The sequence below is a fragment of the Acanthochromis polyacanthus genome, chromosome 4 (genome assembly GCF_021347895.1).
Source record: "Acanthochromis polyacanthus isolate Apoly-LR-REF ecotype Palm Island chromosome 4, KAUST_Apoly_ChrSc, whole genome shotgun sequence".
Lineage (NCBI taxonomy): Eukaryota > Metazoa > Chordata > Actinopteri > Pomacentridae > Acanthochromis > Acanthochromis polyacanthus.
In genome coordinates, this window is record NC_067116.1 from 23,167,780 (window position 1) to 23,195,654 (window position 27,875).

A 27,875-nucleotide genomic window follows, 5' to 3' on the forward strand; every position below is an offset into this window, starting at 1 on the left:
CTCACAGTAATATTTATGGATTATCAAGAATAAACGGGCAACACATGTTGTTGCTGCATTTGTTTACATTAAATGTGCCAGTGCTATATGAATTCCATTCATCATTTTCCTCGAGTGTTGACACAGATTTAATGACAGATGACTCAAGTTCTGACCAAATAAAACCAAATAAAGCTCAGACTGTTATTTGTTGACACCTGTTGAACTGCAAACTCTTATCTTGAACTTGATCAACTTTCCAGCAGAGTACTGAAGATTTTTTTCAGTGACTAATCATCATTTGATTGCTTTCACCACCTTTAGAGGGATGTGATAGGAGTTTATTTAACCTAATGGGACTGCACTAGACCTTTAGATGTGTGTCTGCAAATAAGACTCTCGTCCAAATGAATGAGAAAAATCTGCTGAAGCCTCTTCTGTCTCATAGTCGTCTCTGTTTTTTCTCTACAGCCTGACTTCCTGATAGGCTGCTGCAAGCATCACGCATCTGTGATGATGCCTGACAAGTGGAAGAAAAACTGTAAGCAACGAACGTGTTTTTTTCTGCTTGTCTCGCTCAGACCATCCGTCCCATCCAGCTGTCAGCCTGCTGAGTGGTTCAGTATATCAGAGACAACCCACCTCCCACCCTTCAGCTGTGCGCAACGACCCCTGCCTTTACTTGTGGGTTACTGGAAAGGAGAGGGGATGAGACTACCAGTGAACGGACCCCTGCTCACTCCTTATCTTCTCCTGCAGGAGCTTAAAGAGGAAATGCGTTCTAACATCCACGGCAGACCAAAGGAAGCATCTCTAACAAACGCCAGCCAGTGGGTGCATTTGGCGATGGAAAGCCCGAACTTTACGCGCGGATCTGTTTCCATAAACGCCACGCAAGCAACCAATAACGACACAGAAATAGCTTTACCGATTTTCATGTTTGCTGGAGGCGCAATTGGAAATTTAATTGCAATAATCGTCCTTTCAGTGTCACGTCAGGAAAGGAAATCTTCCGCTTTCTTCACGCTGGTGCGCGGTCTGGCGGTGACAGACCTGCTGGGCACCTGCCTGGCCAGCCCGCTCACCATAGCCACCTACCTGAAACGGACGGTGCTGGAGGACCAACATATCTGCGAGTTTCACTCCTTTTTGTTGCTGTTCTTCGGTTTAACCGGACTGAGCATCATATGCGCCATGGCAGGGGAGCGGTACTTGGCTATTTGCTGCCCCTACACCTACCAGCGGTGGGGGGTGGACAAACGCTTTGCGCAAAAGTTCCTCTTCTTCATTTACATCACGAACATTTTCTTCTGCTGCCTGCCGATGATGGGCATGGCGGAGAGCATCCTGCAGACGTCCCAGACCTGGTGCTTCATCGACATGAAGACACACGAGCCTGTGGCCACCGCCTACTCCATCCTGTACGGCGTCGTCAGCCTGCTGCTCATCCTGGGCACCATCCTGCTCAACCTGGCGGTGTGCGGGTCGCTGCTGCTGATGAGGCAGAGGACGGTGCAGCGGCACATCACCAGGGCCAGCGTCCGGGACAGATGGAGGGCTCTGTCCTCCGCAGCAGAGACGCAGATGATAGCAGTGCTGGTGATGACCTCCGTGGTGGTTCTGGCCTGTTCAGCCCCGCTGATGGTGAGTCCAGACATTAATGATGTAAACAGTAATTGGTTTGATTGGATTTCTGTTTTCCTCCACAAATAGATGCAGCAGCAGTTATTAAGCATCAGGAAGCTTTTGGTTTCGTGCTGTTTTGTCTCAGTGTTTACCTGTAATGCAGGTGCAGGTGTGCCAGAAAAACTGGAACGTTTAAAAACTGTAAAACAAACAAAAAAGTTTAGCCTTATGAGACACAAATTAGTATTTGTAAAAATACAGATTTTGATGTCGAAACTAAGTAGTTTCTGTCTGTTAAGCCCCCAACAGTCAACAATAATTAATGCTATTTTCCTGTGATTTTGCCAGAGATAATCTGGAATTCAATAAAACACGAAAAATCTGTACAAGAACAATGACATTTGTTTAATAATGTTCCCCTGTTTTAGACTGAAGTTTCACTGAGTGTAAACACATGGAGGAAGAAATAGTAGCCTCTAACATTTGTAACTTAAAACTATTTTTAAGTGTACTCCATTAAGTGAACTGAGTTACTTTCCACCAATAATAAACAGGAATACTTTTATGTGATCTTAACCAGAGCTAAAATCATTTTTAGTTACAGACTACAGGCTTTTAGATAAAATATTTTCAACTGAATTCTGCATAATCTAAATACAAACTTGCTTAATTAGACCATTTTTCCTTCAATCTCTCAACCAGACAGTCCAGGATCAATTCAAGAAAAAAAACAGAATAAGATCTATTTGCGTAATACATTGAATAAAAAAACAGCTTACTGCTGAAATCTTCTGCCAGCAGTTAACTATTAAGATAATATTTAATACATTTTACCAACACTGTGTCTGTGTATGACAAATTGACATAAGTGAGACTTAGCTTCATTTCATGGTTCATCAGATATCTCCCTCTCATTGTCATGATGCAGACTTATTATTTCTTCATTAAAATCACTGGTATTGTTATTCTACTGTCATTCCTTTAATGATTATTTTTTTCTTGTTAATGCTTCAAATAGCTGATAATTCACTGAATGATTCTGACAGAAACATTTTTGACTGCACACAAAATCACAGATTAACCAGAGGAGTTTTATCAACAACATGAAGATGTGTGTTGGACTGACTTGTTTCTCTCTTTAAGGTGCGGGTGTTTGCCAACCACTTCATGCTGAAACCTGACCCCACAGCAGACCGGGCTGCCATCAGGATCGCCTCGGTGAACCCCATCCTGGATCCGTGGATCTACATCCTGCTCAGGAGGTCCCTGTTTCGACGGCTACTCAGCTTATCCAGGAAAAACAGCAGCATTCGCAGCAGTGCTCCTCCATCACCGCAGAGGAATGTGTTTTATCCGGATATCATGAGGGACAGCCACGTGTTCACCCAGCTGATGTGCAACGCAAACATCATCTCTCAGCTGCCCACTGCTGTCAAATTCACTCCGCGCGATGCAGAGAGCCTCCCCCAGACTTAAAACGCTGCAAACTGAGCACATGTTGGACGTCTTTCTTTTCGCAGCTTCGTGTGGGCCGCAGACTCTGTTTTAGAGCTGTGAGACGGAATAATGGTGATGATTGTATGAACTCACAGCTGGACAGGAGCTCACAGCTGCGGCAGGATTATTTATTGAGTGAGAACGAAGCAGCAACACTGACGAGAAAATCTGTTTGACTCAGATATCACTACTGAAGTGCAATAACAAGACAAGACTGAACTTATCTTTTTGTGTCTTTTTAGTGTTATCCACCCTGGACTCCTGACTTCTGCTCACCGCCACACTAACCCTTATCTTCTAGTTATTTCTCCCGGTCATGAAGCCCACCTCTACAGCTCCTTCCTCCAGACCAGTCAGTCCTACACTTTATGTCCAACTGACCAGTGACATTTAGTCATTTTTTATGCAGTTTTTAGGAAATGCTCCCTGTGGTGGGCAGGTGATCCAGACTCTTTCTTGCTTAGTTACAGTCAAGCCCAAAATGATTCAAAATTATGCAAATTTTGACTTAAAGTTACTTTTAAATGTAAATAAAAGCTGATAAATTATTTTTTCCACAGTGATGCTTCTTGTAATTCATCTTATTATCTTTTGGATTTTTTTTCAGACAAGAAAGCAATATTTTTTAGCACCCGTAGTTGAGGACAACAGGAAGGCTAAATCAAAATTTTCTAGGGGTATGAATAATTTTGGGCTTGACTGTATACATGCAAGTCTATGGAAACTCCCTGGGAGTTATTTTTGAATTGCAGGAGTCATTTTGAAACACAAACTTTATAAAACACTGACTAAGATATGCTGCTGGTGCCTGTTTGTATTAAAGATTTATATTTGCAATAAATCTGAGCGTGTCCTCCGTTATTTGGTAAACTGTTTTTGTCTTGCATTGAACTCGTGCTGCTCTGGTCTCTGTTAGTGTTGACCTCATTTTTACGTGGTGAGAGTTTCTGTGTTATGTCTGATCTGAGAATACTCGGCTGCAGTGGTCACGACTTTTGCACAGCTCAGTTTGTTTCTCACAGTGTTGCTCTATAACCTCTTTTTATTTTTTTTTTTACTGAACTCTTAGCAGTGGCCCTTTTCCAAACCACGTGGAAGCAGTTTCAGCTGTGTGTGGACATTTAAGCTGAAACAGATACATTTAAATCAATGAAGAATAAATAACGCATCAAACATCTCCTCTACATTGTCACTTCTGAACATGCCTGTGTTTTAAAAAATCTGTCAAAGTCGGAGTAGCATTCGTTCAGGAGTGGTCAGCTTTGCAGAATGTTCTCTAAATCCACCACTGACATTTAGCAGATGAATGTCCTGCCCTGTAAGATTATATAAACGACGCAGCACATGCAAAATTTCTGTTCATAAAACATTAAAACGAGAAAATGAAACATCTTGACAGGAGATGTGAAAACTAAACAGGATCAAGTTTGCACAAAAGTCCCGACAAACCAAAAAAGTAATATGCTGGCATTCACCACTCGACACCCATCTGAGAAATACTTACATTTATCAATTTGTGCCACTAGGGGGCAGAAAAACTGAAACTTAACAGTGAAGAGGGTTTTTAGTTCTGATATTGTCTCCCATCTCCTAATAAAATGTCAAAGCACTGCGTGTAATGGAAGAAGAAAGCTACCACACATTACTATGATTGTTTTGAAAATAAAATGACAGTCAAGTGTTTTGTTTTGAGGTAAAATGGAGTCAGATAGATACAACTTCATTTTACAGGCTTCTTATTGAATTTGCACACAGTGTGTCGTGTTTATGTGACTGTAAAAATGCGATAAAGTACTTCTGCAGCTGTGACTTTCACAATCTTTACAACCTCTACAGCTCACTTACAAAAAGCATCTGGTTAGTGCTGAAAGTACCTGAGCATATTTACAGAAGAACCACACCAAGAGTGCAATTTAAGAACTTCATGTCTTCTTAAACTTCGGCAATGCGACAGTTTAAAAGCAATTATTGTAGTTCTTGTACTGATTAACATAGCAACATGTACCTGACAGCTATGATTACAAGTTATACTTAAAACACAACAACATTGTTCAGATTAAACAAGCGGTACAATGTGCTTTAATGAAAACAGAGCAGTTAGGTCCCTTGTCTGCTTTCAGATGTCAGAGTTGTTTTCAGTTCCAGCACAGTTACATTTTGCTTTTTAAACTCCCCAGGTGTGTTCTTTAGAATGAAAAGCTGGAGACAAAATAATGCAACATTTCACAAGAAAGTGACAATATGAGAAAATATTTTTTTAAGAAAGGGAAGAAAGAGTTGTTTTGGTTTTGTCCTACTTGATCAAACTTGTCATAACTCCACAGATTTATCTTTGACCTCCTGGGAAGGGCCCCGACCCCTAGGTTGGGAACAGGCGTAAACTAACCGTGACGTCACCCGTTGGTTTCAACGCTGAGAAAATGAAGCCCGGATTTTGCTACTTCCTGGTCGCCGTTTTGGATTTTTTGGAGCCAGTGACGTAAAAAGCGTCATCAAACAGGCTGGACCGGAGAACAACTAGGGGCAGGATTGGCTGAGGACTCTCTTATCCCGCCCACATTTTACCGCAGAGGCTTCTGTTGCTGTCTATCAAGTATAGCCACGCCCCCTGGCTCCACCAACTTTAACGATTTATTTAAAATTCAGTATTGATTTATTCTGAGATCGGCCACCTGATCTCTCATTTTGACCATGAAAACTAACGGGAAAAAAATCCTGAGCTGTAGAAAATCAGTCTATCAAAATTTATTTTTTCCAAAAATGAATTGGGGTCTATGTAGAAAAAGCTTTTTGGAGTCAACCCTAGCGGACGGCGTGATATTGCAAGTTTTTGACACTTCCGGGTGGGCTTCAATTCTGGAGCCAGATGCTTCGTCCACTATGTATACAGTCTATGGTTGGGAACCACTGGACTTACTTATTGTAGCTGTGTATAAATCTAGTTCCATCTCAGTTGGCTATAATGTTATAGCTAATAATAAAACCCTTCACCATGTGTGCAACAAAATTACTTTTGATACTTTTAAGACTATTGAATTAAGGATAATTCAGCATTTGAAGACGGCATTGTTCAAAATATAATTGTGGGACTTTTTGTATCATAGTTGACATTTTTGCTGTTTTCAGGCCTAAAATCAACATGACCACCTATAACCAAACACCACATGACATTTTCAGAGAAAGACTCTTCTAAAATTTTAATTTAATTGAGTAAAATTGAAATTGAAAGTTATTTAAAAGATACAGTAGTAAACCTGTTGACATGTGATAAATCCACACTTGACTCACTCAATACTTTATATTAAATAAGTCAGAAAGCCTTGGAGTCTTGCCGGTCTTTTCTTCAGGAGGAAATGACATCATGTGGGGCAGGTCATGTGATCTGGAACTAACACACTTCCTTTTGAGGTGTTTTTGTAATGGGTAACTTAGTTGAAGTGGTTTTTCAGACACAAATACAGTTTGGTATTTTCCATACAAAATTTGAGATATTGCCAAAAAAGAAGTATCTGTCATGATGATCTCAACTTAATAAAAAGAACACAATCAACTATTTTTGAATGAGCTCATTTAATTCTTGTTTAGCTAATTAGAAAGTGGCTGTTAGTAAATTTGGACAGTTATTTAGTTGACATTTTAGTGACATAGAGTCATTTTTTATTAATAACTGATTGTGTCCATAATAAATAATTATGGAATTTGTAAAGACATGATCATAATGAACATAAAACATTAGCTTTTTATGCTTCACTTTGCATATTCTACATGGTTGTAGTGATAACCTTAACTTATATTTATATGTAACATCTATTAGTCAACAGAAAAGACATTCAGGAAGTTCAGGATTCCATAATGCATTTATTTCCCCCCAACATTTAAAAATAGCATTTACTGAACATAAGCAGACAAGACTGTGCATAGCTGCACGGCTGTACAACATCTTTGTACCTCGACACCATAAATAAAAATCTATAAACATCGGTTAAGTAAAAATTTTGTCTCAAGATCCATGAAAGACACACAAAAATAATGATTATACAAGTTTTACAAAGTCTTCTCCCCGTTCTCCGCTCATTGACATTTACATCCCAGTGAAAAGCTTAACAACAGAGAGCCAGCATCTAAATCAACCGTTCTCTAAACGTTCTCCCAGTCAGCTCAGTGCACAGAAACCAGGACACTGAAGAACCCTTCACGCGTCCCACATCTCGTCTTTCTGAAAACAAGGCCTCTATCCTGTGGTGCATCAGAAGCGTGACACTCTGCTTTTGGCAACACGAGGAAGGACATGAAGAAACACATGAAGAAACTACAGAGAGTCTAAAAACTTCAGCAGTAGGCAGTGTGATGGATCATGAACACTTTAAATGTGACTATTACTGACTGCTCTCTAAGGCTGATTAAAGTCCAGTGGCTTCACATTACGACATCCAAAAACCTGCATCTTACTGCAGAACTTGAACACTGAAATATACAGACTACACATGGATGTTTTAAAATAAATCCTTGATTTGATTGGCTCATTTCTTCTTAAAGTAGTTTCAGTTTTGGTTGCATACCGTCGTTGTCAGACTGCTGTTAAACATTGATTTGCTTCAATGTATTATTTTTTTTAACTCTTCTCATAAAATGTTTATCTAATCGCCCATGGGAGTGCAAACTGTCGCATTTTACGTGCGGTATTGCACCAATCTGATATGGAGCTGAAGAGCACGTTTTATTTGAGCAAATTTATGACTTGAAATCGCTAAAACAAAAGCATCTGTTGCACTAACAGTGATGGTTTCCCTCTTGATATTTGCAAAAGTAGTTTCTCAAGAGGCAACAGTATGAAAATGTTTGATGTCATCAAAGCTCCACGTGCTGCTGGTTGAAATACACGAACAAACCTGATAAAACAATATGGAAATACATGTGATTTAAAGTCAAAGTGGTGTGTGTGCATCTCCTCGTGTATGGGAATACTTTAGATAATCACAGATCTGAATCTTTATATAACCAAAGCAGGAACTAGTAGGATGCTGTAGTGACATAATAAATAGGTTTCCTTCCCTCTGATGACTTCTGCTCATTTCTAAGCTCTGTTTTCCCCTCCAAAACCTCCCTAGAAATATCAGACTCTTTATCTACTGAATGCTCTACGTTATCCTCCAGTCCCTCAGTGTGACTGGTGCAGGGAAGGTAGCATATGGTGTTCATCGCAGGTGCTTTAAGTTAAGCTGATGAGAGCAGATGACACTTAAAAGCTACAGGACACATGCATCTGTAAAAGCATTCAGCTGCACAGTTCTCTGCTGTAATGCAAGTAAATGTTGAGGTTTCCAGGACGGTTACAAAACTAAAATATTCCAGTAGATCAATGCCACTTTCATGAAACTTCAATCGATGCTGGTGTTGAGTCAAAGAGGATTTCAATTCATCTCCTTTGTTAGTTCTGAGGCTGCAGTTTGTGGTGTTGTAAAAGATATTTTATCCAGTTTAATGACACCAAGAAAACACAGCCTCAATGTGAACAATCAACCCACCCACTGCAGCGGGAGTCTTAACTTTAAAAAAAAGGCATTTGAGGAAGGTAGTAATTATTTCAGAACAGGAGTTTCGACTTAATTCATTCGCTCATTTGTCAGCAGTTAAATTTTCCCCATGAATCCATAAAGAGACACTAGTTTGTCTCGAAGAAGCCCACTGATCCCTCAGAGCTCCTCGCAGATTATTTCGGAGTTATTCTTCAGACTAAATACTATGACAGTGTTTCAAGTGTCAAAAAGCACACAAAAAGCCGTATTATTAAAGTTTAACCATGCTATCCCCTAATCTGCATCTACTAGAGACTACAGCTGAAAAAAAAGCAGCTCACAGGCTACAACTTGATGCTGAAGCATCTGAGCCACAAAAAAAAGCAGGTAGAGACTTTATATTGCTGTAGTGAGACGATGAGAGCATCAGTGAGCACAAGCTATCCTGCAGGGAGAAGCACAAGAGGCCGGCGTTTCCTACGTTAAATAGTTCCTCGAGCTGTAAAAAAAAAAATGCTTTTAAAAATACAAATGATTATCAGTTATCAGTTTTGCAGACATTGCAATCAATAATGATGATGAAGTCCACCTGAAATTAAAGTTGAATCTTTAATTGCACAAACCAAACCTTGGATTTCATGCATGTCTCATTTTCAATCAAGTCTTTCCAGTGGCTTTCTGACACAGACGACGCTGAAACTGTTGCTGAAATTAAACAGCGGACAACAAAGTCAAGCGACAGACGCCCACTGTCTGTATAACGCATTTAGCTGTTTCGTGATGTGCAAACTCAACACAAGCCTCTGTTTAGAAAAAAAACAGAAACATGACAGAGCAGCTTTGGTTCAGGCGGAAAAATTGCCTGACAGGAGAGAAACCCTCACTGCCTGAGAAGCTTCACAGATCAATAAATACCAAATAATCAATTAAAAAAAAACTATGCATTATTTTAAATGAATTCATTAACTCCAAACTGTGACAACAAAAACAAGTAAATTCAACATCTCTATTGCATTTTACATGGTTAGACTGTCTAACAAATGAAACAAAGGGCATTTCTACAATACACAGCTGTTGTACTCCACATTGTAAAGATGCTTTGTTTTTGTGATTCTAATTTCAAGCTAACTTTTTACATTTACACCTCATGATAACAAGTAGAAACGTTTGGGTTTCCTTGGTGAAAAGGGCAGATTTGGAAGAGGTCACTGACCTCTCTGGACAACAGAACTGGTCTCACTCTTGGTTTAAAGACGTGGACATTTTGTGTGTGTTTTTATCAATGGCTGTTAAAAACACGTGGTAACTTAAGTATTATTGATCTGCACATGCAAAATGTTTGACAGACAAAAGGAATCCATTTGTTTTTGTAATTTAGGCATTTTTCTTCATCAGGAACTTGTATTTTTGAACTACCTGGTAAAGTGAGTGCAAAAATAGAACTACAGCAGTCTAATTTATATCTACAGTGGCATCCTAAGTCTACAGTCTGCTGCCATGCCAGAGGTTCTGTGAGGATCCAGTTCAGCACAGCAGAACTTTGAGTTAAATGCTAGCGTGCTCACAATGACTATGAACATGTTGAAGACTGCCTGGTACAATCACCATGTTCCCCATGTTGGTGAGCATGCTTAGCCCTTAAAGAACAGCTGAACGTGTTTCATAGATAGTCACAAACCAAAGCATACGATGAAGGAAAACTTTGACATGATGTTCGTCATTGATGAAAAGTCACGTGATCACCAAAGTTAATAGAATTCAGATATGAGATGAGAATGTGTGTACCAAGTTTTCAGGCAGGTTTTTGATATGTGTCATTTTGGACCAAAATAGTGACCTCTTTCAGCCGCTGTGCCGCCACAGCTAAAACTGACTATGATCAAATAAGACCCATCAGTCCAAATGTACTAAACTTTACTGACAAGGACCAAGATTTTATCACCGAGGACAGACTGAGTGGTTTGTTTGTTCCCACAATTTGACAAGTGCCTCGTGAAGAAAAATGACAATCATATACATGAAATGCCCTAAACCAAAACTCTACAGACCTTCTGTGTAACTCCGTTTGCTACACAAGGTAACATGACAGTCTCCTGACTCTGTGCAAGTTAACGTTCACAGTAAATGGCTACAGATGACATGCTTTCCTTTCAAAGTGAACAAAATAACCTCAAACAAAAATATGGCTGGTCGTGAAAACAAAACTCAAACATTTCCAGACAGTCACAAAGAAATCATTCTTCAACTACCTCCCACACCTGCTGTGGCACATTTATGTGTCAGAATAACATGGCTTAATCTGTCACCAACACGTCTGAAAACGACTGATTAAAGTTTTCTCTCAAACCACCCTGTACAGTCGGTACTTAAGTAATAAATAAATGATGACCTACAGCAAAGCTGTCCACAAAATGACGTTTAGACAGGGAGTGGTGAGGGAGAGGTCACATCTCAGGCCTTTTCTGACCAACACATCTCATTCCTAATATCCAGAACAAACAGCACTTGCCTTCAGTCTTGAGTTTGGAGCGGGCGGTGAGGACCCGCTGCTGGGAGGGCGGCTACACACAGTAATGTCTATGACAGCTACCCAGAGCGAGGACACACTCCTCCTCTACACAACGTACTGGTGGTTGCTGCTGTAGTTTGTCGTGTAGGTCTGCCGGCTGTACTGGAAGTGGTCGGTCAACACGTTGTTCCAGCTGTGCTGCTGCTCTGAGCCGTGGGAGAAAGGCACTGACCCGTTGGTCTGGAGCTTCTCCAGCGCCGGGTTGTCAAAGGACATCAGGTCCTGTGTGGAGGTCAGCAACAGCTTCTTCTGCTTGTTAGCGTCATACTTGGCCTGATGGTGGAAGAGAAGGGCGAATGGATTTTAAATGATTGGGTGTCTTAAATGTTGGCACTGCACTGTGGCTGCCCACTGATCCTAAATAGTTTGGGTGGGTCTGATGTTCCACAAGTGGAAAAATAAAGTCATAAAAGAGGGCATCAGGTGGAGATAAAGCAGTGTACAGATCATGAAAATAAGCACGAGTGTAAACGGTCAGTGGGGGTGTAAAGAATCTGATCACAGCCATCTAGATTAAGTACAGAGGTCTGTCTTGTGCCGTTTAAGAGGAATGTTCACATTTAAAACACATTTTTAAACGCGGATGCCTCCAACTTCAGGTAAAGAAATGGCTGATAAACACAGAATGAGATCCTCACATTCATACTGCAGCAGTGTCAACAGTGCTGCTTTTATCTCGAGGAACAACAGATGACTTCTGGATATGTTCTCTACCACCTCTCCACATTCTTCTTCCAAATTCACACAAAGCTTGTTTTTCCCCCTCTCAGCTGACTCTTAAGGGGCTCTACGAGACTCACCTTGTTGTAAAGGAAGACTCCAACAATGGCCGTCATCATACCCATGAGGTTAGTGAGGGTGACCGGGTTGCGCAGCATGAACAGCGAGATGCTGATCACCATGATCCTCTTGGTGGCGTTGGCGACGGCGTAGCTGAGAGGGCTGACGAGGTTAAGAACACTGAAGGCGATGACGTTTTGGGCGAAATTGCAGAAGCCGCTGATGAGCAGGAGGACAAACGTACCCGTCCATTCTGAGACGTCCGACTGAAAGGACAGCAGTGGCATTGCTCATGGCCAGAAAACAAACGAGATGCTGCTGGACAGTTGGTGTAAATGCAAAAGTCTGCTACAGGGCTTTCACTGTTACTCACCAGGTCTCCATTCACGAGAAACACTGAGAGGTCCACTAGCACCCAGGTGGGCAGCATGAAGATCACAGCGTTAAAGCCGAGGATGTTGAGCAGCCTCAGGTGGTGAACTCTGGTGTCACGCAACACCTTTAAAAGGAAAAAATTACATGTTAATAAAGAAGATCTAAAGGTGATTTTTTTTGGTTCATATTGTCCTCTATTTACTTACAAAACAGAACCACATCAAGGACAGAAAGTATTTTGTCCCAGAAAAGAAGTAATTTGGGCTAAAAAAAATTATCACATGGGCCAAGACATGAGTCAATTTCCCTGAAATCTCATGGTTGGTGTTTAAAAGCTGATCATCTTGTTATTGAGTTGCAAGAACAGAAACAGTTGAGCTTGTGGCAAAACATATGGGAAATCCACAAAGCCAGAGGCAGTGGCTTCCTGTTTTTGTTCACATATTTTGATGTTATCGATCCATCATGTGGCAAGTCCTAACATGAGGAGAATTTACCTTTTTGGAGAAAATGTTCTGCAGAGAGAAGCAGAGCGTCGCAGCCAGAGCGCTGATTAGTCCTGAAACATCAAAGGACAGCTCAGTGACTGTGGCCAGCAGCACTCCACCGATGATGGGGATGAGCGATATGTAGACCTGCAACAGGCACCACACAGAGACAGAAGGCAGCGTCAGCAGAAACAAACACAAACAGCACTTTGGTTGCTTTTATCAAACGCTGTTAATTACTCAAATATCATTTCCTGCTGCTGACAGTGTTTCCCCATCTGCAGTCCAGGACTCAGCTGGGCATTAATAAGAGATGTGGAGCTCATCGATTACTCTACCACTCAAATGATAAAAAAAACCCCAGCAGCTATCTTTGCCATTAATTGTTTAAGTAATTAAACAATCCCTAACTCAAACTACTGCTTTTACTCTTTACTTTAAAATCATAGTAAACTACATGTCTTTGTGTGCTTGACTATCACCGTCTTCTCGAATTAAACCACCTCTTTTTAAACTCTGAATATGTATTTAAATAAGTAATTCATGGCCTCATACTATTGAAATCAGCCTCGTCAGTGCAGCACATGGTGATTAGGTCTTTGCGAAATTGTGAAATGGTTATATTTTATGTTACAGAATGGAGTGTTTCTGCCAGAAAGTCACAAAAGCCACATGAGAAGCTGTGTGAACGTACTGCAGACACTGATGTAGCTCATTATAAACACACCGCAGGCTGACAGATGATGCGTTTGTGCAGAAATGCTTCATAAATGTTTTGAGGTGTCGTGAACAGCTGGTGAAACTTGTTCCCTCCAGTTTGAAAGTATGTTAAAACCTGTTCTTAGGTAAGAAGTGGGCGTAGTTTTGATTGTCTGACATGGTTTGTTGATGCACCCAGTGCTTTTCTTCCACAACACGACATATAACACTTCACAGATTAAACCACGAATGAATTACGCAATTTGTAAACTAAATGATAAAGAAAGCAGTCGCTGCACAATGGAAATGTGAGTTGACAGTTCTCACGTGGCATTTAGAAAAATCATAACACAACCAGACTTTTAGCTCCTAATGAAAAGAAAAATACGCGAAACAACGCAAATCTAGACAAACTCATGGTAAGAGCAAACTGCACTTTAGTCACATTAGAGGGTGCAGCTCGACCTGTGATTGTGTCTGTCTTGGTCCACAGACTCCGCACCACGGGCTGAAACTAACATCGACAGATGTGTGACTTATTTGCATACTGGATCACGAGAAACGGCAGAGACCTGCATTTGTTATGAAACCCACTTCTGCACCCACTCCTCCCCTCAACCAGCCACTCAGTGTGAAACTGAGAAAACATTACCACGAGTACTGAGCACCAATTTGCTGCCATCAAATTATCCAACTCTGCTTCATTGTTCTCGTTAGTTGATTCCCCAAGTGCAAAAAGCCCCGAAAGATGAGCAATGAGACACGGGGGGGACAGGATTGTAACCAGAATTTGGGCCCAAACCTAAACAATATGAGTATTAATTCTAAACACATCTGTGCTGGAAGGGGTAGAACACCTCTGGCTCTTTTAACCATCTGCTGGTTTACAGTTAAACAGTGTCTGAACAGGATACACTACAAGGAAGCAGCTCCTGGGAACAACATGCTCAACTTACTCAACTTACAGAGTCAAGAAAAATATCCTTTTTCCTTATACTGAAGGCCCTCTGCACTCTAAAGGAAAAGCTGGAGACTATGCAAAGGCATTTTAGGAGAAAGGCAGTTGTATGTTAAATCTACAGTGTCCATTTCACTGGCTTTATCTGTTCAAGTTTTAACTCTAAGGACATAGTGAGTGTAAATAGGAAGGAAAACACATTTGAAACAACTCCAATACAAAGCAGTCCATCACCTTTAACTATAGACTTAATACGAAAAAAATAACTGCATTAACATACTTCCTACAATGTCAATGAAAAGCAAACATAGCCTTTGTAAAGATAAATGTTTCAGAGGAGCCGTTATCCCAGACCACATCAGACTGCACAGGTCTATCTAAGAAACTGTCCACTGAGAGACTAAGTCACTCAGCAATAATTTGACAGTGTGCTCATTTATTTCATCAGATGTTCTAATGTAGTTCACTTGAGGTTTCCCAGGATAGTACTGTGTAATCTACTGCTGCTCAAACAGGATCTCTACACACTCAGTAACACGTCTCCAGCACCTACGTTCCCAGTCTGTGGACTCTTCCTATCTGAACTGTAAAGTAAACATGACAGGCTGACGTTAGACTCACAAGTCTCCTCATTCAGGAAGGTGAGAAAACACTGAGTGTAAAACGCTCTCCCATCCAGAATGGGAAATTAAGCAGCATTCCTGGAGGGTCAAACATTGTGTATTTCAGTTGTAATGACCCCAGTGGAGGTTTTTAGGTATCAAACAGTGATTCTTTCATATTAGCAGAGGTGGATAGTGAGTCCAGGTTTCACAGTCTAAAGTCAAAGTGTGTCATAGGAAGTACAGAATGTAAAACCAGAGGGAAAAAAACTGTGGTAATGCCAGTAAAATATCCTTCATTCCTAGTGAATGATTAAAGGAAACATGAGCAGTGCTTCAGGAGGGTAAATTTTATGTGTCTGATTACATCAGTACCTGGGATGGGTGCTCTTTGTTTGAAGTTTTGTTCTCACAAATGTTTTACAAATGTGTCACCGTAGCATTCTGGTGAGTCACTGTGGGTTGAACACTTATCGATGTGCATGACATAACATCCACGTAGTTAAGGAAAAGTGATTAGCATGGAGCAATGTCCTGATGTGGAACTATATTACAGACTGACAGCTTAAGAGTCCATTGACAGCTTCCGGTCCACATCATAATAAAGGAATAAATCTACAGCCACAGAGGAGGCACAAATATCCTGGCTTGTTTACTGTCACATTCAATTTTGTGTTTTTAGTTTAGCCCTACTGCATCAACTGCTCTCAAGAAGAGTCAGAGATAATTCTAGCGCTTAAGAGATATTTGCATTTATTTGAATTTTTGTTAAGGCAAAAACGATCCACATCTCGGCTGCTGTCAGCCACTCGATCGAGAATATCTGTTGGTTTCTATGACAGAGTGACAGTCTGAATAGAACATATCACATTGTGCTCTGTGAAACTGTGGTGGACATGTCTCTCTGTTGTCTCACATTTTGTAGACAAAACAATCAATAAATGGAGAGATTAAATGACAGGACAACAAAACTAATATTTTCCTGCAGTGATGGATAATTCTGGTACATAATCTCAGCATTATCAGCTTTAATGACGGCTCACTGACAATACTGTTTTATGTTTAAAGAAGTCGTCTGATGTTAATTAACTCCAGGGAATAATTGCATCTGCTAAAGTTGAACTATCAGTTAATCTAGAGCAAAGCCATTCCACAGTTTCTCTATGCTGATGGGTTTAAATTAAAGAGAGAGTTTGTGTCCACAACACTGCAGCTCTCAGGCACAAAGTGGAAGATGATTCTCTCTCTCGTTCTCATATAACTTTGTCACCTGATCTGGAAGTTCAAACACCTGTGCAGTGCATGCTACGATACGATGCATGAAAGAAAGCAGACATGCGTACGCAGAAACCAAACTGTCTCCTCTAATATAACGTGGTGAGTTAACACTGGGGTTTATTCGGTGAATGTGGCCAACTCATGTAAATAAAATGTAGGTTTCCCTCTCTGACCTAAATTTGTCCCGCAGAACGTCTCATCGGCTTCAGGGACAAAAGCCCCCGCAGAAGGCCGTAACATGAGAAGCAGCACAGGCGCAGGACTGTGCCACATCACCACAGCCGGCTCTCAGACAGGCTGGAACAGAGCAGGCCTTGTGCTGTGTTTGCTGTGTTGAACCTACTCACCTTTGTGGTTTGCTTCTCCCTCATGATAATTCTTGATAGCAGCACAACCCATATTGGCATTGTGGCTTTGACTGTGAAAAGAAAAACAAGGTACAAAAGAGAAAATGTCACATTGTTTTCTTGAGCAAACATGAAAAAAGTAACTAACAGCAGCAGGTGGAGAATAAAAGCTCGAACTATAAATTGCTGCTACATCAGAGCCGAGCCCACGCCTCTGTCAAACACTTAACGTGTCACTCAGGGATTCACACGCCATTGTGTCGCTTCACTTAAACGCCGACTGACGTGCTGTTAGGTTTATCGAGATGCGTGCCACCAGTATTACTGACCAGTGTTGGCACACTAATCATTTAAAAGGACTTAAAGATGGTCAACATATAGCTTTCGACATTAAAGCTGTCAAAACCAGAATGAACAGAAGCTAATCACTGAAGTAAAACAAGCACTTGGAAACGCTAACATTGCTGGCATGGCTGCTGTCCCTTATAAATTCGGGCCAACAAACACCAGGGGTGCTTTGAAATAGTTTATAGAAGACCTAAATAGGTGTGAAACGGTTTAATTTAGAGTTTACTGCTTTCTATTGGAAGTGAGAAGGGACTTTTAATACAAAAGTTTTATTACAAACTCAGTTGCTGGTTCATTTGGTTCACAGTGCAGTAAATTAATGAAGCTTTTCATGTTTATTGCTGTGATCATTTCGGAGGCTATAACACATTAATGGTGCTATTAAAACTTAAAGTTACGTCTAATGACAAACACCTCACAACAACGTGAAACATTTCATCAGTACAGAAAACTGCACACTCTTTCACCCTCGTGTCGTCCTGCGGGTCAAACTGCCCCGTTTTAAAGTTTGAAAATGTGGGAAAAAAAATAAAATTATATATATATATATATATATATATATATATATATATATTCACAGTGAAAACTTCCACATTTTCAACATTTTTGGGAAACTTTTGAATTTTTTTTTGTGGAAATAAAGAAATGTTAAAAAAAATGCTTCTTTAAAAACATTCGGAAAAGAAATCAACCAAAATCCTGCAAATTTCGCTGGATTTTGGTAGATTTTTTCCCCCCGAATGTTCTTAAAGAAAATATTAGAATTTTTACTGATATATACGTAATCATTTTAGATATTTTTAGGATTTTTTTCGGAAGATTTTTATTCATTTTTTGAAAATGTTTACAATTTGTATTTTTTTATCATTTTATTTCTTGCCTAATTTGTTTTTTTTTTAAATAAACTTTTAAGGGAAATTTTGAAGGAGTTTTTGGAATTTTCTTCTTGAAGATTTTGCTTTTTCTTTTAAAAAAAAAAAGGGCAATTTTTTTGGCTGAATTTTGGAATTTTTTCAGACAAGTGAACAATTTCTTTGGTGCTTGTAAATCAGGACAACAGTAAGGTTAATAACTGTGAAGTTGAATCAACGCCTCTGTAAATCAGCATGAATGTACAATTTACTGCAGGACTGTTTTATTAGACACCAGCTAAGTGTGATTTTTTTTTTTTAAGACTGTCCAAGCTTACCAAGTAGATGTGCTCCGGTACTGCTGGAAACCGACCAAATATGTCTATTTAGCCAAAACTCACCAGTTAAAGCGAGTTGATGGAGACTTTAATATATAATCACAAAGACAACCACCCTTTATTTACATGGCGCAGGTGCAAAGTAAGCATAGTTTCAAATCATTTACAGGATTTGAGGTTAAGCCAAATTATTGGATTTAATGAGCTCTTGTTTTACTTGGCTACACCTAGTTAAAGCCAACAGCCTTGCAATGAATAAAAGCATTTCCTAAATGTGCTTCAAACACAACTGGGAATCTTTGAAGTAATTTAGAGGGGGTGAAACTGGCAAAAAAAGGTGTTGTTTTTCAATTTTAGTTACTTGTACTTTAGCACAAGACAGGTTATTTCAGATTACTGTGATGTTTTGTTTTATGGTGTCATGTTCATTTGTGTGCGGCTGCTAGCTCTGTAGAGGCTAACAAATAAACTAAAAGCGAAGACCACTTACAATAAAATCTGATACCCTTTTTATGAAGAAGCACAGTCAAAAAAAGATTATTACATCCATTAATGTGCAGATCTTAAAAATTAATAACGTGTTTTCTTAAACTTCTGGTCATTATGGAGGTTGTAATTTGTGGTTTTGTTAAACTGTATTGCATTGGACTGAGAGGCGTTTTATGTTTACCCTCACCAATATAAACGGGGTAGATAAAAGACTACAAAGCTGAATAAACATCTCCTACAAGTGTTTCAATAGAAACAGAAAGCAGTGGGAAGTAAGATTAAGTAGAAGTACAAATTACTCAACTACTGTACTCGGCTACAACTATGAGGTGAAGCAGTTTATATTTAAATATTTCTGAAGGAAATGTACTCACAATTCCACTACATTTACCTGACAGCTGTATTTACAATAGAAGTGCAACAACTAATCAATTATTGGTCCACTATTAAATTAATTGCCAAGTATTTTGTTGATTGCTTAATCATCTTTAAGCAAAAATAAAAAGGCACAAGTTTCTGATTCCAGCATCTTAAATTCTAATATTTTCTGTATGAAAATAAACTTAATATCTTTGTATTGTTGACACAACGAGGCATGTGTGTGGACCTTATTCTGAGCTTTGGGAGGCACTGACTGACATTTTTCACCATTTTATATCATTGTATAGTCCAGATAACCAATTGATTAATCAAGAAAATAATCAACAGAGTAACTGTCAATGGAAATAGTTGCTGTATACAGGTATAATTAACAAATTACTTTGCAGATTCAGATCAGTAATAAAAAACACTCCCAGCAAATGATCATGTATAAATAATAGTTGGGCTGCCTATCAGCATGCAGTTATTAAAATCCCACTATGTTTATTAGTATGCTGCTGACACATTAATGTAGGAGTACAATTATGCAAATACTAATATTATTCAAAAACGGGCAAAACTGTTTAACGAGTTGTTTTTAATTTTAAGAATCTTGAAGCCAACAGTTCTGTTCTCTTAATTAAGGTAAAATATTAAATATAGGTCTTTTATTTGACCGTTTTCTACATTGCTGTTGCTCTTACTTCCCATTTAACTTTAATAAAAGGACGGCATTACAAAGAAATAGTACGTGTTATGAATTCCTCAGCAGGTAACCTTATAATACAACCACATGATGGAGAAAGCCCATTTCCAAGAGGAGCAGTGATGTGATTTTATCCTGCGAGGTGAGATCAAAGTTGGAGCGGCTTCAGTAATGGACCCTCCCCCCTGACGGAGGACTCATTAAGTAGCTAGCTAGCTAACAGCAGCCACTTACTTATTTCTAAACAGGAGTCTGAAGCCGACCAATTTCTGTTGTTAAAACCCCCACGCTAAGATAATTAGCCTCATGAAAGCACGTTTGTTGCCGACCTACAGAAAGCCACAAGCAGCCGGGGCCCAGCAGCGAGTTAAATGTCCGTGCCGCCAGTTGTCCAGCGTTAGCCGCCAAGCTAACGGCAGCTGACGGTACGGACACATCATCAAGTTCCCCCGGCTGACAGGCTCCAGGTGGCCGCTCACTATCAAACACATTCACACGGAGAAGCTCTACTCACCAGTGTGCGCATACGAAACAGGCACTTTCCATATGCTGAAGTGAGCCGACACGGATGCGAAGTATTTCCCGAAAGCTAAAGGCAGGATGTACCAGCGGTAGTACCTGCTCGGCAGTTCTGTTTTGGGGACTCCCCAAGCCCGCAGCAGCGGCGGGAGGAAGACGACGATGGAGATGATGTGGAACAGAGAGACCGTGACCGGGTACGGGAAGCTATTCAGGATGATTTTGTTGACCACATTGCCCCCCGAGCTGACCGTGTACCAGCACACACACAGTGAAGCTATCCGGATCCCTTCCCTGACCGGGGTCCGCTCCACCGCAGCCATCTTCCAGCGCGGAGTGACGAGTCACCGGGGGAGAGTGAGTGTGCACCGGGGGAGGGCAGCGCTGCTCCGCCGACAAGCTGCCACACCGAAGCAGACACAGCGCTTCCACACACATACACACACCCTTCAACATAAAACACACCCATCAGAGCTGCAAGGAGCCGCATCCAAAATGGCAGATATTGTAGTCCCACTTAAAAACTCAAAAAATCTACCATTTTAAACTGGGATTGAAATAAATAAATACACTTTACGACTTTAACATAAGCAAGGAATCAACGTGAAGCTCCTTTTGTGTGTTCCTGTTGTAAAGTGTCTTTCCTGAACATAAAATAAAATTTAAAAAAGAATACAAAACAAGTGTTCAGTAACTAATGTAGCCATAAAATGTAAAATAACCCAGACACATTTCAAAAACTGCCATTTCAACTGGCATCTTTCCACAACTTACATTTAATTTCATCCCAGCTTTTTTATTTCAAAAGTGTCAACAGTTTTTTTTAATGGCAATTACCTCATGACAGTTTGGTTTCAAAATGCCACTTCTCATCAAGAAAAATAAGAATTTAGTCAGTGGTGTGACTGAATGATCTAAAATGGAAATTTAGCAGCAATACTTGTTCATACCCATGTACCCAGATCTTTCCACAGAAGTAGTAAAAATGTTATAGTTTTGGGGGGGGACTTACACAATTTACTTATTTTAACTGTTTAGTCATCACAAAGCCTAAATATAGTTATTAAAAAGGGCCATAGCAGTTTCAGTTGTACTGCTCCTTTTGTCTAACTCATAGCCTGAAAGCTATTATTCAGATATGACCACATATGGCAAAGAAAGGCAATAAATATTCACAATTGAGAAGTTGCGACTGGGATGCATTTGGCATTTTTGCATGACAAAAACATTAAATTATGAAATCAGTTACCAGGATTTGTTTACTTTTTTTCTTTTAATCAGCTCCAACTGCACTAACAATGGAAAAACGGCATCCAAGAGTGCCATGGGGATTGTTTGGTTTTGTCATTAGCTTGGGAATGAATCAAAATTCAGCCAAGTGTGATACACATGCAGATTCTGCACTGTGGGGATTGATTTGTCACATTTATGTGTGTAGCTGAAGACAAAAAGCAAAAAAGGGAAACCAAATCTGTAGATTTCCTCCATACTTTAACAGAAGACAAGTAATCACAATTCCTTCAGTTTTTTTATTAACACATATTAACATGTCCACTTAAAGGACTAGGTAGCAAATATGTTCTCTCCTGCATTAAATGAATGCAAAAGGCTAATATCTGTACATTCACTAAGGCTCTGTCTTTAGGGAAAACACAGGTTTCCATAAGGCAAACAATATCTAAAGGAATGCTATTAAGTACTTTATCCAGCATGTCAATTTATTTTTCAGTTCTTCCTGACAGTACAAAGATGCAAGCTAGTAGCACAGTCTGCTCTGTCGTTCCAATTCATATTTTACAACCTCAATACACAGTAAAGGGAAAAGGCAAGTTTAAAATAAAAATAGCACATATGTTGCATGAGTTTTTTTTCTTCTGTGTAACATACAGTAGGTTTGAAATATGGAATATCACAGCTACATCCCTACATACAGACCATTTACCATTTAAACCAACTCTGAAGAAAGAAATCTAACAAAAGATGATTAAACACAGTCTGGACTTGTGTGTAAATCCGAAAAATTAATATGTAAATAAATATCAAACATGGCAGTCACATTTTTTTCAGCTTGTATGGTTATGGAGCTATACAAGCTTCATTTTCCTCTCATCTGAACTGTCACATCTGGCAGTTTCATGTCACTTGAACAGCAAACAAGACACATATTCAAATGTTTAAAACTGATTTGTCAGTGTTACTTTCTGTTAAAAGCCACTGTGAGGCAGGCATGCAACATGAGAAGAGCAGTTCTAAAAGAAGCAATGATAAATGTTTTTCACAGGGCTAACAGCTGATTGCTGTTATTACTATTGGTAATGAGGGAAGCTACTTGAAGATCATACTTATTTCAGCTTTCACAGCTAAAATGCCTTGTTCAAGGTGCAACAGCAAATGCTAACAAACACCACATCAGGAGATTTATCTGCTGGATGCTCAAATTATGTAGCAGACTATTGTCTGCTGAAAAATCAAAAGGCTGATTAGATCAGTTTTTTTTTTTTAACATTAAACAAATACTACACTGTGGACTAAACGTGAGTGGATGAAGGGAATTCAGTAAAGTCACATTCCATGAGGCATGAAGATAGTTTAAGATTAACTTAAGATGAATAAAATATATCGGTGTCGTTAATGTTGTCCCCAATATAAAAAACAGGCCTGGTATTGGAGCTACTCCTCTGGAAACTCATTCTGTACAGTTATTAAATACTAACAACTAAATGGCCAGAAAATGCATAGCCTTTTCCCTTCACGCAGTCCTAACACCATGTTCACAAACTTATAAAAACATTGATTACACCTCTGTGTTCCAACAGACACTAAAGCAGGCAGCATGTCTATTCCATTTTCACCAACAGTGCAAAACAGCAGCTTACACGTTGAAAGAGTGTCTTCACACATCCAGAGATGTTCTGCTGCACAGTGAAGGAAAGTCACAACTTCCAATTCAGAACCCTGACTTCAGTTTCAATCCAAACAGACATAGGGCAGTATGTTCAATCTACTCTCATCTCCATGTGGATCTAAGGAGATGCACTCAGTCCAGTCAAACCAGTTACCCTTTGTGTCATAGCAACCGTTAACCCCAGGCCAGTGCTGTGTGTGTAGTCTGCCCAGGTCCTCATTGCTGACTTCTCTGCTCACTCCCGGTAGCTCGCTGGGAGGGACGTCCGAAGCCAACACGTGTGTTTTCTTGGCATCTTTACTTCGGTGTTCCTCCTTTTTCAAGAACTCGGTCATGAAAAAGTGTGCACCTGGAGTGTGGGCACCTGATGAGGTCAGCACATTACTTTGCTGGCTAAGGTACGACTGGATGATTTCACTCCTTGACAGCTCTTTCCAGTCCGTCTGCTGGAAGGGACTGGCAGGAACTGGTGGATTCTGTTTCAGCGGCTCTGACCACTGAAGTTCAGTTCTGTGGCTCAGTCTGGCATCTCCTTCCTGCAAAGGGTCCTTATGAAAGGAGGTTTTGATCTGTCCTGTTACAGGATCAAACGTCAGTCTCCTGTCTTTTAATCTGACTGGTTTAGTGCTGTCTTCTACAGTCTGACCTTCTAAATTTACCATATAATCCTTAGACCTGTATTTTTGTCTTTTCTTTTTCCCTGTATAGTTAGTAGGACCCTCATCTTCCAAATTGACTGCATCACTGCAGGAGGAGGCAGCCGAGTTGTGAAGAGTCGTATGAGGAGGCCTGCATTGAGAGTCCAAATCTGCAGACCATGGACCATCAGTGTGAAAACCTTGAACACAAACACTGAAAGGCTGAGGAGAAGGCCCCAGTCCAGGGGTGTCCACAGTCCCAAGTCTCACACTGGGGCTAGAAATACTCTGTGCTTGGGGTGTAGTTTGTTTGACAACAGCTTCCTGCTTTGGAGTCTGAGGACTCTGTAAGGAACAACGTGGACTTCTAGGTCGATGCTGCCCCCAGGAGGCAGCTTGCTCCTGTCGGGCTTGCTGCTGCAGAACTGATGCTTTTAGCAAAGATGAAGTGCTCGGAGGCTTGCTGTATCCTGGGGCACTTGGATGAGGTTTTACAGCATTGACAGGGATTTTATTTAGTCTGTCATTGTCTAAAGGCTCAGAAATCTCCCTGTCTAAAGGTTGATGTGCACGAGTATCTGTAAAAATTTCCGAGCTACCATCAATTCCATTGGTTGGCAGCTGTTTTGAGTTTTGCATTTTATCATTAAGAGTTGTTTTGGATACCTTGGCTTGTAAGAGCAGTCCATCCTTAGGATCACCCTTACGTTTCCTGATGCTGACTTTTTCCACTCTTGAAGAGCAGTTGTTGAAGTCATTTCTGTTCTTCAACTCTGGACCTGTTTTTCCTAATGGTGGGGTGGCAGCTGGAGTGGAGATGCAGGGATGAGCACCGCCATTGGAAGACCATGATGCACCGGTGTGTCCTTTGGACAACACTTCACCCTTCTCTGGGTCAATTAGCTTCTGCCAGTTTCGCAGAAGTTTTTTGGCCCTTTTTGCAAGGTCCTCATTCTTGGTTTTCTTTCGGACATCGTTGATGAGTTTGCCAAGACGAGTTTCCTTTCAGGAGACAAGATTGATGTTTAATAGCAGCTGCAACTTGACATTTGATAGATTCAACTGCACAATTAATCTGATTGCACATTTTAACGCAACTTACCTCCAGTGCCTCTTTGGTGATAGGATATTTCTCCAAAAAAGAGATCACCTCCACAACTACCACCATGTTGCATATCTGCTGAAAAGACCCACAGGTTTATATGTCACAATCCTGAGACACCATTTTAAGGTTTTGTGAGCATCACAACAAAAGCAACAAGAAGATTGAGAATTGCAGTTCTCAATCTTTTCTGGTAAACAAATCTTTCTTCCCCTTCTCTACTAAATTTAGCAAAATATGCTCAGCAGAGAATGAACAGAGAGGAAAAGAGGCTATTAGAAGGGTGAGACATCATTTGAATGAACTTTCAAATGTGCACCTGTATGTCTTGGAATGATACACTGGTTTCAGGCTCAACATGAGAAACTGAGAAAGGATGCAAATGTGCCCTTTCATCTCACAAGAAGACAGAACAAAAGAACAGTTCTTAGATGTCTGTTGATTTCACTTTGAGCTGTTCACCAGCTCTACAATGGGTTTCTGCAATGATGCATGATGGACCACATAATTTATGTGCAGTTGAAAATATATATCATGACAGATAAATTCCTCTGTATTTCCAACCCATGGTGTTTGTTGAGAGAGTTTTTGTATGATCAGCGTTTCACAGACGATATCCAGAAGTAAATACTAGTGACAGGTAATCAAGCTGATGATATTTTTAGCACTTGGCAATGCTGGTGGTACAGTAGAACCTGCCATCATAATGTTGTAATGTTAGCCTTTCGTGGGGTGACAGAGACCTTTCCAGCTCTGTAGCTGGTGTTGCATGGTATACCGATACCAGAAAAGTATCATGATACCTTGCTGCAAACAATGATACTAAACTCCCATTTAGTGATTAGCATCGACACTTGATTTTGAGTTTGACAAGATAATTAGCTGAGAGCGACAATATCTGTTCAGTTTAGTGAAGCTAAATTATCATTGTGGAAAACTTCTCTATATGCCAACAAAAGCCTTCTCACTAGTAATGGTAACTTTACAATAGCTCAAAAGCAGCAAAAAGTCAAGGGTTCGCAGTGTGCAGACTGACAATTCCCTAAACCCCAACCAAATTCCTGCAGGAAGAGTTAAAGTGGGTGATTAAAATGTTTACTCTGGTACTAATCTCTGCAAGGAGTTATTCTTTATGAGCAGCTGTGTGTCATGTGAAGGTGGAGAGATGTGAACATGTGAAGGGCTGTAGCTTGTTTAGTTCTGGATATGAAAACGTACAAACACACAATGGTACAATAGTTCTCTCCTGCTGTTTCATTGCTTTGTTTTGCACCCTCCTTTATCTTGAACTGACACTATCAAAATACATAGTTTAAAAAAAAATCATAATTCAAGGTCCATATGCTGTCATGGGTTGTACCATTACTTTTGATGATGTGTCAGGTTTTTGCTGTGGTGTTTCAGCCTTGGTGCCGAAATATTTCAGCAGGTATCGGATCTAAGCCTGATTTTGCGGTATCGTGAAAACAGTAGCTGTAACTCACTGAGGTAATGGCATGTTAAGTAAAGGCAGAGATGCTATTGCAATGCAAAACCGTGAGTTTGCTGAAAGCTGCTACTGTTTCTTTGCTACTAAAGGACATTTGAATACAGATTTGCACTCCTTTCCAGTGTAGTAAGTCTCCAGTCCTGACACATTATTCTTGATTAAACACAAATATGCTAACTTTGCTACTTCATCACTAGCCAGCAGTAGCCAGTTAGCTCGGTATGTCCGATATTAGTTACTTTGGCTGACTAGAGACGTTAGCCAGCTAATTAGCAAGCAAATAATAGCAGCAAGTCGCCATACACCAACTGCCTCCACTTTGTCAGCCCTCCTTGGCCACCTGAGGCCGGCTTGGCCTTACTGTCTGCCCTTCTCCACCCACCTCGTACCTTTAAAAACCAGCGGACATACTCACATTGCTCTGGCCGTCGATGGCCTGCAGCAGCCGGTCTCTCATCACCTGCGGAGTGGCTGTGGCGGCTGTCATCGCCTGGCGGTGTCTCGGTCCGGACAGACAGCAGAATCCCCCGAAGAGGCAGCGGTTGGAGACCAACCGACACTCACAGGCCCAACGGAAGGTCCTCTGAGGCAGCCGGCATCATGTTTTATGATGCGTTATCTTTGTTGTCGCTTGCCGCTGTCGCGTACTCGCTAATGCGGACAACGAGAACGGAAAATCCTCTCCGGGAATCGGCTACCCGCCTCGGCTGGCAGCCTCCTCCTCCTCGGCCTTCTCATCGGGCTTTTTGTGAAGCGCAGAGCATGATGGGAGATTTTTACGTAAGCGGCGTCGTCTCGCGTGCTGGAGATGTGTTCACAGCCGGTCAAAATAACAACAAACGACACAAACAGGCCTTCCGTGTTCCAAAAACGCTATTTTTTAGGTTCTAATATTGACTGCAGAACAACATTACTAGCTTCAAAATGAAATATTTTGTATAATTCAAAATGCCCACATTTTTTTCCTGCAGTGTAGAATAAATTCACTTTCTAATATGGTTCAACATAACGTTTACCAAATATTGTACACGTGTCATAGTTTATAGTACAAATTTACCATTTCCATATTTTCAATGCATCCCAATAGGATAATAAATTTACCTTTTCATTTATTTATTCATCCTTTGTCTTTGTCAATTTCGCACGTATTGCTTTTTTCTGACATCGTCACGTGGTGGCAATCTTGTCTTGTTGCAGAAAACCTTTGATGTCGTTTAAAATACGGATTGTGGATGCTTCACCAAAAAAGGCAAATTATTTTTTTTCACCAGTGGAAAGGAATTTACACCCGTTGCACATAAGGCAATGTAAAGAGATACATCTGTCGAATTTGACAATAGTGAAACAAAGCTTGAAACAGGCTAAAATGCAATAAGAAAACCAGAATAATGCTCATCTACAGTGCAGGGTACAGAT

The 27,875-nt window shown here is 40.4% G+C and overlaps 3 protein-coding genes across 4 annotated transcripts; 1 reads left to right on the forward strand and 2 right to left on the reverse strand.

Annotated features, from left to right (window-relative positions):
• Positions 1-325: 325 nt before the first annotated feature.
• Positions 326-3,944, forward strand: LOC110950098 (prostaglandin E2 receptor EP4 subtype-like). The gene is made up of 2 exons (XM_022192501.2): positions 326-1,623; positions 2,749-3,944. The coding sequence occupies exons 1-2, from the start codon at positions 493-495 to the stop codon at positions 3,079-3,081; spliced, it is 1,464 nt and encodes a 487-aa protein (XP_022048193.2). The 5' UTR covers positions 326-492; the 3' UTR covers positions 3,082-3,944.
• A 2,996-nt stretch (positions 3,945-6,940) lies between these two features.
• Positions 6,941-20,791, reverse strand: slc35e1 (solute carrier family 35 member E1). The gene is made up of 6 exons (XM_022192533.2): positions 20,321-20,791; positions 16,715-16,785; positions 12,840-12,977; positions 12,341-12,466; positions 11,988-12,233; positions 6,941-11,460 (listed from the first exon to the last, which is right to left on the reverse strand). Exons 1-6 carry the CDS (start codon positions 20,646-20,648, stop codon positions 11,233-11,235), a joined length of 1,137 nt encoding a protein of 378 aa, XP_022048225.1. The 5' UTR covers positions 20,649-20,791; the 3' UTR covers positions 6,941-11,232.
• A 1,049-nt stretch (positions 20,792-21,840) lies between these two features.
• Positions 21,841-27,225, reverse strand: LOC110950121 (mediator of RNA polymerase II transcription subunit 26-like). 2 transcript variants are annotated; one of them, XM_022192532.2, is made up of 3 exons: positions 26,875-27,225; positions 24,971-25,045; positions 21,841-24,870 (listed from the first exon to the last, which is right to left on the reverse strand). In XM_022192532.2, the coding sequence occupies exons 1-3, from the start codon at positions 26,944-26,946 to the stop codon at positions 23,293-23,295; spliced, it is 1,725 nt and encodes a 574-aa protein (XP_022048224.1). In that variant the 5' UTR covers positions 26,947-27,225; the 3' UTR covers positions 21,841-23,292. The 2 variants fall into 2 exon arrangements, with proteins under 2 accessions (XP_022048224.1, XP_022048223.1); XM_022192531.2 differs by having other exon boundaries at positions 24,971-25,048.
• Between the last annotated feature and the right edge of the window lie 650 nt (positions 27,226-27,875).